General features: G+C 35.0%; 1 protein-coding gene across 1 annotated transcript in view; it reads left to right on the top strand.

Moving 5' to 3' along the window:
* PIK3C2G (phosphatidylinositol-4-phosphate 3-kinase catalytic subunit type 2 gamma) overlaps positions 1-12,846 on the top strand; it is a 211,214-nt gene that overhangs the window by 65,955 nt on the left and 132,413 nt on the right. Inside the window, exons 13-15 of the mRNA XM_082751635.1 lie at positions 3,241-3,372; positions 10,436-10,550; positions 12,288-12,415. Of these exons, the coding sequence (XP_082607761.1) occupies positions 3,241-3,372; positions 10,436-10,550; positions 12,288-12,415 (375 nt within the window). The remainder of the gene's footprint in view (positions 1-3,240; positions 3,373-10,435; positions 10,551-12,287; positions 12,416-12,846) is intronic.

Below are 12,846 nucleotides of genomic sequence, written 5' to 3'. Positions count from 1 at the left end.
TTCAGAAATTCACAGAGAAGATGATTTCCTTCTTATAAGATTTCTTGTCCTGAGTTGTTAAAGTGCTACTTTCATTCTAATCTATAAGCTATTTTCAGTTGGTCACAGCCATTGAAAATGAATGTGGTAAAAGGTTACCAAGAAGAGCTTCCATTACGTTAGGAAGTCACCTATTCACTGAACAGTTAGGCATCAATCAGGCCAAAAAATAAAACTAGCAAATTCAAAATGAGTCCTGATTAGGACTGAATAAACAAGGCAAAAGAAAATGGAGAGCAGTGTTTTGATAATTGGAATCTAGGAAGAGTGTTTCAATAAAAGATAAGGCTTGTTTTATTTGCTGATTTTCACGTATTTAGTTTGTGTTTTACACTGCTTTAACCTATTACTGTCTGAAGTTGGTAGTTGTTTCTTTTGTGTGTGTGTGTGTGTTTGAACATGATCTTTTGGTGATGTCTTTTATCATTTTTTGTCCTTCTTAGAATGTTCTCAGAAGAAGTAGGAATGATTTGATACTTAAGGAGGATGCCTCAATTTGTGTCTTTTGTCTTTGTTCTTTTTAGAAGTCTATTTTTTCTTTTAGAACGTGTGTGTTATCTTTGAAAAAATGGTATCACATTGGTGCAAAGTTTGAACAGGCTGATACTATCTAGTTAATAATGTGCACAGTCCAAAATTGCCCCCTCTACTTTCTCATCAACTTTGTTTTTAAATGGCTTAGGTCTCTCAATTATTTTCTTACTTTTTTTCTTAACTGGCTCTTAATCTCCTCATTCCACCACCTCCTTTCTTTTTCCATCCTCAGTAATTTATGTTAAACCTACAGACATGAAATATGGAATTAACATTAAGCCTACCATTCATCACCTTCTTGGCTTTGGATTTCCTTTTTCCCCATATTTTGTTTGGCTTGTCTATCTTGTTTATACTTTCTCAGGGCAAAGACCAGAGTGCCCCAGAGCTCTTCAGTGTTGAGTGCTCTTATGATGTTAGGTTCTTAGCCTTTGAAAACAGCTGTATAACTTTATCTAACATCTGTAAACAGCACTTTCTCAGTGAGTAGCTTCTCTGTTCTTCTCTACTGCTGAAATTGTTCATTCATGCTTTTCCATTTCCTGTTTCCTCTGAGTCATCTCTGTCTCAGCCTCATGCAGTCAGAAAGTATAATACTAACAGGGTAGGCTTAGACGTCTTAAAAAAAAAAAAAAAAAAAAAAAAAAAAAAAGTCTTAAATGGTACAGATACTCCCCTTCTATGTATATCACATGCCACTGGAAGGGAAATTTTGCTAATCTTTGGCCCATGGTTTAAGTCTTGGGATTCCTAACTTTTGCTTTGCTTTTTCCGTGTGCATACATGTATGTCTGGTAGTGCTATATATTGTGTCCTAGGGAGTCTCTGACAAGCATTTGCTTTCTGCAAGGAGAAGGATATTATCAGTTTTTTTAATTTCTCCGTATTCACAGGGAGTGCTATCAAATTTCTGTATTAGATGATGCATGTCTTGGCTTTTATTTGTTTCTCATCACAGAAAATACTAATGATGCTTTAACGTTGTGTAACACTGTCAAAAGGTATTATGAAATATGGACAGAGCTTTTGGCCTCTAAATGAAAAAAGGCAGAACAAACCATCCATGACATGTAATAGTTTTCCATAAGTTTTTTTTTCCAATTATGGGTGAGGAAGGGGGCATGAGACAGGAAGCAGAGTTGAAAGCTATAAATAGGGACATGTGGGAAGTCAATTTAGAATCGCTTCTCAATTCTATTCATGTTAATTACAAAGAGTTGGAAATCGCTGTCTCGCTTTTTTTTTTTTTTTTTTTTTTTTTTAATTCTGAGAGGTATGCAAATCTGAATAATTTCCAAAATGTTTAGGATTGATCATATGAAATCCTGACACTCATGCAAATATAGCATGCTTGAGACTTTCAGCTGAAACCAAATGTTTTTTTTTCAACTCTTCAGTGCTTTCAAGCAAACTTTTCTGAAGCCAGTAGAATTATGACAGATGCGGAGTGACAAAAGTAGGAGAAAAATCTTATGTTAATTTTACATTTTACTGTTACCTTGTCATATTTTTGCTACCCATAATCCTTATGCTTTTCAGGCTTTGATACTTTTTAAATAACAATTTCTACATTTGTTTACTACATGACTATGCTTTTTTTTTTTAATGCTGAAAGCTGTATTGTTCTGGCAATTTAGATTGAATATGTGAAAATTAAATGGAGTCTGTATTATTTAAATTTATCTTCTTTTTTTAAATTCAATTTTATGCAGACCTTTTGTTTTCTTAATGCTTATGCTGTCAATGCAAAATAATTGTTTTAGCCTTTAGCCCCTTATATTGATTTTGTTTATACAAAAAAAAAAAAAAGTTAATCTCATTTTCTCCTTGAGAAATTTAAGTTTTTACTGAATAAACATGGAAAAAAAATTGGAAAGGCTCCATCCACTATAGACATTCTCTTCAGGAAAAAGAAAATAGATTTACACATGTCTGGATAGTAACATGATTTTTCCATATAGCATGAAAGTTTCTCATTTATTAGACTTGCTCTAAGTTATGTTTTTAAGTCAATCATTTAATCTATATATACAAATTAAACGACCAATCAATTTTGCTTCAATATGAAGTTGAGATAAACACTCATATCTGATTTTTTTTCCATTAAAAAAAAAAGAATCATTCATTCCTGTTAAGACAAAATCTGCTTTTAGATTGTGCTTGAAAAATATCACTCCACTGAAGCACATGTGAACACAAGAATTATTATCATACCCTACCCAGAGCACAACTTCTAGTTTCTTAAGCTTTGTTTTCCTTTGAAGACACAAGCCAGCAAATAACTAATTATTGGTTTACAGTTCACCCTTAGGGGAGGTACTTATGCTGAATTAACCCTTCATTGATTGATAAGATAATTCTTAAGCAAGAATTTAACTAGGCTTTTCCTGCCTTTGTCAGCTCTAGTGGTTACCAGTGAAGTGAATGAATTATTCTTTGCCCCTTCTCAAGTACTATCACCCAAGTTAGCGTCTGGCAATATTTATAAACATGTAGCTGGTGTGTTGAAAGGATCTATCAGTTGCATTTTCCTTCAGAGTTGCACTCTCATAATTTATAGCTTAATATATGTCAATATATGTCAATATATAGAAAAACGGGAAAAGATGTCAATTGTGGTAACAATGCTAAATTTTTTATTTTTCTTTTTTTTTGATTTTCGTTTAGAATCAACTTTCCTCTGCGAATAAAGGCTCTTCCAAGGGAAACTATACTGACAATAAAACTACTCGGAGTAAACAGTGCTTCTAAAAACACAGAGGTGCTTGCTTGGACATGCTCCCCATTGTATCCAAAAGAGTAAGTTCGCTTTTGTAGGGTAGCTTGAGAAAAGACCATTTCTGAACAGGGTTACACTCAATTTGGGAAGAATACAGAAAAAAAAACACTAATTTCAGATTAGATTACAGTAAACTGATCCTGATGTGCCTATAAGAGCTCCACCTATAAGCTTTTCAATACCTTCTTTTTGAACTTGGCTTGCATAACGGTTAAACACAGTAAAATTCCTCAAGCCTGTTGAAAGGTTTTGCTGCACCCATGTTGCAGCTTTATAAATTCCTTCTCAGCACAGCTTCTTGTTCATAATCATGGTGTTTTTTGTTGTTGTTTTCTTTTGGTTTTGTTTTCGGTTTGCTTTCCTTTCATTCTACTCAGTCAGACAGTTAGTGGTGATCAGCTTTCCGTCTACCGGCCACTTAAGTTTTCTCCTCTTTTTTAGTCTCTTTTTTTTCAAAACATAACACAGTATAACAGTGGTTTAAAGATACTCGTAGGCTTGATTGTCTCTGCAATGATGCATGAACGGAGATCTAAGGTAAACTTTCTACAGTACCTTTTATATATTTTAGTAGCAGTGAGAAATCTGAGTTTAGATCAAGCTGTTATGATGATACTTAATTTTTATTTAGATTCCTTGAGGCATCTGAGTTTAGATCAAGCTGTTATGATGATACTTAATTTTTATTTAAACACCTTAACCTTGCATGCCACAGCATAAGATTCACAACAGCAGACATGCTGAATGCACAGATAACTGAGATGGGCAATAGACAAATATGCCCGAGCCCCACAGGTTTCTGCATAATCATCTGTATCTAAAATATAGCTCCTTCCTCATCTTGAGATATCTTCATCTAGTTTTGCACATCATAGCAATCACCATTATAAAAAAAAAAAGAAGAAAAGGGAAAAAAAAAAAAAAAAAGAACACCAAACAAAGTGAAACTTACTGCATGTATGTGTTTACTTGGTGTGAAAGACCTTGGATTCCTCTGAACTTCTAGGCTAAGAGGTTTAAAATGCTAGCCAATAGGTTGGACTGGGCTAGAGGCTTTTTCCATATTTTCAGGAGAAAATTCAAGATTGCTTGAATTTCTATTCAGAGAAGGAGAACATTCTTCTATGACTGAATGATAAGAGCTCTTAGCTTGAAGGAAGGAAAGAAATGTGAATCAAATCTCTGCTCTAACAACTGCTCAGGAGTTTTATTCAGTGACTTTTCATTAGGCGAATCAGAAGAATAGTACACCAATCACTCTTCCATTTCGTGTGTCTTATTAAAGAAAATATTCATTGTACTTAATGTGAGTATTTTTACCATTATGATGCTTAAGTTGAAACATGCAGAGGGAATATCTTTGCTGAAAATCTTGAAATTAATTGTTAACTTGTTCTCAGCCCCAGCAAGTTGATGTGTGCTTGGTACATGCAGAGGCAGAACATTAAGCATGGGAACTTAACTGGGAAACAGGAAGGCATCTCTGGAGGTAAATAGGACACATGAGAATCCTATTCTACTAGAGCACCTCTTCTACTACAGCCTTTTTTTTTTTATTATTATTTTTTTTCAGCATTTAAGTTCTAAATCAAGGATTGTTGAAATATTTGTTAGTCCTCAACTCCCCGTATTATATATTTTGTAATGTATATCTTCAGGTCAAACATACTGATTTTCCTTAGGTAGATCTCCAAGTCACACAGATAATTTTAAAACTTCTACTGAAAAATGGCTCCATTATCTTAGAACACAAAATCAGCACAGTGAAGGGGATCCAGGGTTACTTTCCTTTCATCTGCTGTATAGTTGTTCAGATCACTGCTGAAATGACCCTTTAAAGCAAAAATAAAAATTGAGTTGTTGGGTTGGAATAATTTAGGAATAGCATGTTCAACACCCCCTAATCAGTTAGCTGTGTCATTTACAATTATAGCAATTACTAACACAAAGAAACCTAAATGCCTTTTCCTCTTTTAGCCAAGTACAACTCCACAAAATTATTCATTCACCATGACTTGAATTGATAGACTGATTTAAAAATAAGGATAGCCCTGAAATTCCTTCTCAAATATGAAATGTGAAAATGTCTTAACATTCACCCAGCCTGCTTTTCATTTTCCTTGGAAGATCATAAATATTTTTGGATAGAGTAAAGTAGCTCTCAAAGTTAGCTACATAGAGAGCAGCAGGACTAAAACTGTGAGGTGATTCTTTATAGATAATGTTATCAATGAACTATTAACCAGACTTTGGGCCCCCACAGCCTGGAATGAAACTAAACTTCAAGACTCTTTTCAGCAAAGTACTTCTGAACTTTAGGTACTAAGAAAAGGTCTGTACCTGTAGTGTTATGCTAATGTATCAAGAGAACCTTGTATTACTGCAAAGATTACAGTATTATATGAATAATGTTCTAAATGAACAAACGATGTAAATGTATATAAAAAGATTAAATAAATCTGACCAGGAAATGTCTAACAAAACATTGCTGACTTGGAAAATACCTCTTTCTCAAATGAATGCTTTTCTTAGAGGTGAATTTATGTTTCTGAAAGAGTTGTAACAGATCCTCAAGTCTAGAATTTAATTTACAAGGAAAGGACAGAAATAGGCTCTTTGAAGTAGCCAGTAGCCCCGAGGTATTTGCCTGGGTCATCAAACATCCTTGTTCCAGTTGGTAACCGAGCCATTCTTCTTAGGCTCAGGAAAGATAAGGACAGAGAGCTGCTTTTAAAAGGATTCAGATGCTTTTAAAATACCTTTCTTTCCTTCCTTCTTTCCTTGATACCTATTTTCTCTCAAAAATGGCTATTTTCATTGTATAGTGTATTCACCCATTCATATTTTAGTTCTTTATATTTAGTCTGAACTGAAGATTAAGAAAAACTGAACTTATTTTAGCTATTAATGTATGCAAGTTCCCTTCATCTCTGGCTAGAAGCAGAGAAAGCTTCTGATGTTTTGGGGCAGGACCAGCTCTTTTCCAACCCAAGCAGTTGCATGTCAAAGTCCCTTTACAGATCAATGTATAAGAAGGATATACTAGCTGATGGATAGAGAGTGGCCACTATATCATTTGTTAAATATGTGTTGGTATTTCTTCTAATCAGCCTTACATGTTTGTGCAGATTTCTCTGAAATTCTTTACAAAACTGAGATTCTGCAAATTTTCTCTAGTCTTTTCCTATGTGTAGATGTTTACATTAAAATTATTGCTTATAAACTTTTTTTTTGTATGTTTGGTTTTAGGGCACAAAATCAGTAAAAATTAAGAGCATTGCCTCAAATTTGTTTTAATCTGGAGTAATCTGATAAATTTCCAGTTGCAATATTCAGTGTCTTCAGACTTATGGGAGTTAATCAAGCTAGAAAATCTGTGAAGATCTGTTCCTTGTAAATGTCTGTAGGACATATAACATTTCTTTGCAGATGAAAATTATTTATCTAATGTGAATTTTCTAGAATGTTGTAGTACATGTAATTAGAATTGTTATTTCATGATAGCATTCCAGGGCAGAATTAACACTTCTTAGGCCATAAAACATGCTTCTTTTTAGCATAGCAGCTTTGGATTTCCTTTAAATTTACCCCTGAATTTCTAAGGTTTATTATGTCAGGTTTGGGGATAATTGAATTATTTTTGCACCATATTTTGCCATCTTTTTTCCTGGTATATCTTGTCTAAACAGTCACACCCCTCTCATGTTACATACGTTTGTGAATGAACACAGTAACGATGATGGCTTCTGACTTGTCCAGTTGGTGAGCCTCCGTATTCACATTTCTTATTTTATCAAGTGTCCGTAAATCAATAAGGCCCTTGATGATGTTCCTGTATCAAGAAATCTTAGTTTCAAGAGTCAGTTCAAAAGTGTTTGCAAACCAAATTGTCAATTTTCCATTCCTTCATGTCAGAAAAATGTGTTTGTCTCTTGGGCTGAATAGTTTAGCAATCTAGAGCTAATTAACAAATCAGGAATCCATCATATGGGGCAATTTGGGAGCTGTAATGTCTCCCACAGTGTCCATTGCTCTGAGTTCATTGATTCTAACAACATGATTTATTTTGCACTGGTATTTCCAAATCAGAACAGGCAACAAAATTTTCCTCTTTCTTGGTGTGGTGAATGAGGTGTCCCATATGAATTTAGGATACTAGGTTGAATTTATAAGACAGAGTGCCTTGTGTTGTCATTCCATTGCAGTCTCCTCTTCTTCTGTGGCAGTTTATTTTAGCTCCTGTTGGAAACAACAGCTGGAAATCTGTAATTCCAGGGGTTTCTACCTGCCCTGGTTTTGTGTGAGAATATAAATAAATAAATGGCAGCAGACACAAGGCAGCACTTGCTTATTCACCTTCTTATGGGCCTTATGCTGAAGAGAATTTTTCCAGTTGCTACATGGAAGCCATCACCTATAACTGTGATCACTTTACAAAGATCAGCATTACTGTCCTCACTTTATAGATGAGAAAACTATTAGGAAAAACGGGGAGTGACCTACCTGAGTTCATCAGTCCAAGACAGCAGAGAGAGGAGTCCGTTCAGAAAAGATTATGGCTATAATGCTCATGATGCTGGCTCCTTCCTTTTCTGAATGGATCCTGCACACTCTGCTGCCTCTTTTCCTTTTCCTAAATATAATATAACTTTCATTCACCCACGAGGCTATTTGTTATCATTCTGTTTTTGTGTCCAAAAGAAGAGTATTGTCTGTGTAGTGCATATAGTTCCACAAAGTTTGCTAGGGAAAGCTGCACCTGAAAATATATCATATTTCAGTAGTCACTGTCTCTTCACACACTTTTAAAATACTGCCTGTGTTTATTGACTCACCTTGGTCTAAAGAGTGATTTACAGCTTGAGTTACTCACTTATTTGTAGATATAAATTAGGGTATTTTGTATACAGGTATAAATATCTTTCTTAAAAACTAGTTCATTTTTTTCTTAGGAGATAGTATCTCCATACTGTTTCAGTGGTCTTTGGATTTACTCATAGTCCTCTCATCTGCTTTAACATATGAGCATTCTTAGTCTTTCTGGTTCTGAAATTCTGAGCATTCTAGGTCCTTCTGCTTCTGAAAGCATTCTGCTTTCTTTGGTGCTTCTCTGAGACTGGAGAAGTCCACCTACCAATTGTTCTTTACTTTCCAGGACAGTCTTCAGCCACAACTGTACTCGGTACAAATGAGCTGTAATAATGAGTTAAGGAAATGTCTCAATTAAACACACATACAGTGCCTCTGAGGTCTGTGGTACTTCTTGTATTTGCCTATACAGATTTTCAGGTTACCCAGGAAAAAAAAATCTACCATCTATATTCTTCTTTAAAGCCCTCTATGGTTTTAGAGGATGATGTAAAAGTGATTAGCCATAAAGAGAACTCAAAAGGATAATTTAGTCTTCAAGTTCATTCAGTTCTCAGCTATTCCTCTCCTTGGTAACTTAAGGGGTAATTAGTTCAAATTATCATGTAAACTTCTGTCCACAAGGGAATGGTTGAAGAGATGTGACTCCATCCACAAGGCGATGCACAAAGAGATGTGACTCCAGTTAAGCATCGCAGGAAAACAGCTTTGAACCACGACTTATCACTTCCACATTCACATCAGCTGAGTGTGAAAAACTTCATATAACAAACTCTTTTTCCCCATGTGGCATCTTCTTCACATCACAGTTCCTTTTTCTGCCTCCCTTCCCCTGCAAATATGCCTGCCTACAGCTGCAAAAGAAACTAGAAAATAGCTTTGTCTTTAATCCTCTCGAGCTGTATTTCACAATAAAATAAAATGTTTGCACTTATGACATCAATAGGTTCAGAAGTGAAAAACAAAAATTAGCCCTAAGTTACATTTGCACCAAGTGTTGAATCACAAAAATGATTTTGCAGGAGTCCCCTGTTTCTTCTTCAGATGACTTTGCAGCGATTTGTTTTCATATGCAATTCAAAAATGTACTTTTTTCCAGCAGTGATGCAAACTCATCAGAAAGTCCATCTGAGTTATCTTTTTCCTCTTACATCCTCATCTCTGGTAAAAAGCTGTTTACTCAAAACTTGTCTACCTGGCTGTGTTTCTGTTAGAGTTGGCAGAAGACAGTCTAGCCCATTCTATCACAGTTTCATTGACTGAGCAGTGATTGGAATAATAGTAATAAAATTTGCCAGTGAAAAAAGAGATGTTCAGCATATCAAAATTCTGAATTTATCCTAACTAACCATTAAGATATATACAAATTAAAGGGTAAGTCTGGTGTACTATATAGTATGGTATCCAGGTACTACGTTCTTAATTTGAGCAGATTAGTCATAATTAGAATTGATACCAGAACTTTCTGATTTTATTCAGGTTTTCTGGAATGAATTGTGTTGACCTGCCAAATCATGCTGTTTTTCTTACTTGCAGACTACATGCATGCCTGTTTCTGACAGGGCTTTATCGTGTGCGTAGTGCTCAGATAGGTACTTCAGACCATAATCTTTCATCTATCCAAAAAACAAATGTGCATGTGGTACAAACCATCCCATTCAAATTCCTTCCAGATCATTGAATGCTGAAGCTGTACTACTGGCCATTTACACATTTTGACTGATAAAATTAGCACGATTCATTCTGGTCACAGTAGATTGTCATGAGTTTCTTCTCTCTGTGGAATTAAATGAATGCTGCTCTCCACTCCCTCCACCTTATATAGTATGTTGACACTTCACAGTCTCTACCATATTCCCAAAATGAAATACTGAGATAGGAATATGATGTTATCCTCATTTTATACCTAGCTTCAATGACAACCCCTGTCACACAGGAAGTCAATGGTAAAGTACAGAGCTGATCTGGAATTTCTCATCAGCTTGATTTGTGCCACAATCCCTGCAACTAAATAGATAGCATTATGGCAGACAGGCCACCAGTGTACAAACATTACTGATCTTGACCAGATTTGTACTAACCACATAAAGATGAAAGGTTTGTTATCCTTTCACTTGTCCTTTAAGCTGTCCATTTCTGTATTTTTAGATGTGATTTCAATAAACCCAGTCACCTCCAGTACTGAGGCAGTATTTCTGTCTGTGTCCATTGCAGGCGGCTCATCCATGGAACTGTGCTTCTTAGCATGAAGTTGGACAGCATACTTCCAGCATCAATGATTACGCCAGGCATCTGCAGTACTGATATACCAACTTCAGTAACTTTGCAGGTAAGAAAATGAAAAAACTAAGAAAAGTTCATTTCCAACATACTTTAAAAAAAAAAAAAAAAAAAAAAGACCACACAAATTAGAAATCCTATTTCTACTATAGCTACTCAGAGAGGGCATGTTAATCATAGTGGATGAAAAGTATAATGCTGCACAGTGGCAAATATGTATGATAATTTGTATATAGAATGACACCTCTGAGAGCTACGGAAGATTTTCATGCAGTAATTTTTTATTAATATGATTTTAGTTCCAAAAATACTTTTGACAAAAATTGCTGACTAGTTACATGACTTGCAGATGGCTTTTCAAATCTGAACTTTAGTTCTGGGTACTGCTGAACTGTGTGCAATTATAAGTGTAAAATACAGCTTGCAATTAGTGTGAAGGAGCTGTAAAGGAAGCATCTACAAGCAAATTGTCAACAAATGGCAGTAGAGCTCTCCCTCCATAACTACATGTTGAGAACCCACAAACTCTGGCAGAATGGTGCTCCCAGTATTGAAAATGCAAAATGCCTGGTAGTTTTGTCACCTTTCCAAGTTAAATTAGCAAGTGGATACTTTGAGGGCAAAGCCAATTGCTTTCTGTATTAAAAAAGCTGAAATGACTATTAGCAAATGACATGTAAAAGAACAGATAATACAGATAAATTAATCTGGTCTAAGAATACCCTATTTTTAATAGACAAGCAAATAGGGATTTTCTAGTCTGAGGAGTTCGAGCCAAGAAGATGACTTAGAACAGCTCTCTCTCTCTTAATAATAAAGGAAGCCCAGACAGTAAATGGCTACTGTGTTATAATCTTTCTCTGCTGGAAGGAACAGGAAAGGAGAGTCTCTCATTTCCCCATGCTCTTCTCAGTTATTGCCATATAAGTGACAGTATCGTGATTTGTGAACATACTGGAAGTACTGCCATAAAGATTGCTTTTCTGATGTGGCCAACATGATGCTTACATTTTGTAGGGAATAACTTTGTTAGCCTTTAGAAGAGTGATGCATATCTATTTTATATGCATATAGAAAATGTATAGGATAAGAGATTACGATGTGAGCAAACCAAAATAGGATGTGCAAATTGAACTGGATTTTAAGGAACAACCTACATTTTCAGATTACCGTGACCTCAAGATTCATAATTTTGGTGGAATGTTTTCTTTCTCTGTATCTTAAAAACATTTTCCTAAATTTCAGATGCCCATGTGAAAGTGCAAAGAATGAAATAATGGTAGATACTATACAACGTATATGAAATTGAGCATCAGGAACTGATATCAGGAATCTGATTCCCATCTTTTAAGCTCTTAAACTGCATATCAGAATTATTCCTGTTTTTTTTTTTTTTTTTTTTTTTTTGAAAAAAAAAAAATATCTAATGGATGCTTTTCATTTAAGACCTATCTCATGAAAAACGAGGAAAGGGAGGAAGGAAGGAAAAAACAACTTCAGCCTTGAGTACATGCAGTTCTAATAAATACAGTGGATTAAATTCTCTCAAGAATGTCTGAGACAAAGCTCCCACTGATTTTTGTGGGCTGGGTATATCACCAACTTCTCTAAGTAGAGTATTACTTGCAGTGAACATCCTCAGAGAGTTACCTCCTCTTCTCTCATATTTTGTATGCTTCCTGTACAAATCCAGGATGACATTTATTAACAGATGTATCTGAGAATACATATTGCTAAGAGGACTTCTATCTTTTTTGTCTTTTTTTATTATTTTTTTTAAATAAAGATTGACTTTCCAGAAACTAATTTGGAGTTCATTAAACCTGAACCTGAAGAGAAAAAAGATCTTGAAGAGCCAACCAAGGAGTGCCTGAAGCATATTGCAAGACTTTCACAGGCACAGTCTCTCTTGCTGTAAGTTGTACCCAACTAGTTCTGCTGAATCTTTGCTTGAAGTACTTATTCTATCGATCACAATTAAATGAGTCCACTTCTTTAAAAACTTTTTTTTTTCTCTGAAGGAGCAAAGGGTGATTGATTTGAGAAGTAGCACCTCTAAATGAGAGAACAGATGACAGCAAAGCCTAAATAAGCCCCTGGAAGTGGCAGTGTACTTTACTGTTTTAGAAAAGGGTTGTTTTTACCTCTCTATCATTATATCTTTTCATGTATTTGAGGGGAGAAACCAACTTTTGATTCAGAAGGTTTTCAAGTGATGTGGTAAGTCTATAACAGTATTAGAATGAAAACCTTTAGATTAGATGAAAATCAGTATTCTCTATCGACAACTTGCTCAGACTAATAAGCTATAGTAATAGCATATAATCATTAAAACAACACTTATT

The sequence above is a fragment of the Aythya marila genome (genome assembly GCF_965140915.1).
Source record: "Aythya marila genome assembly, chromosome: 1".
NCBI lineage: Eukaryota > Metazoa > Chordata > Aves > Anseriformes > Anatidae > Aythya > Aythya marila.
This window is presented reverse-complemented; position numbering and strand designations above follow the sequence as displayed.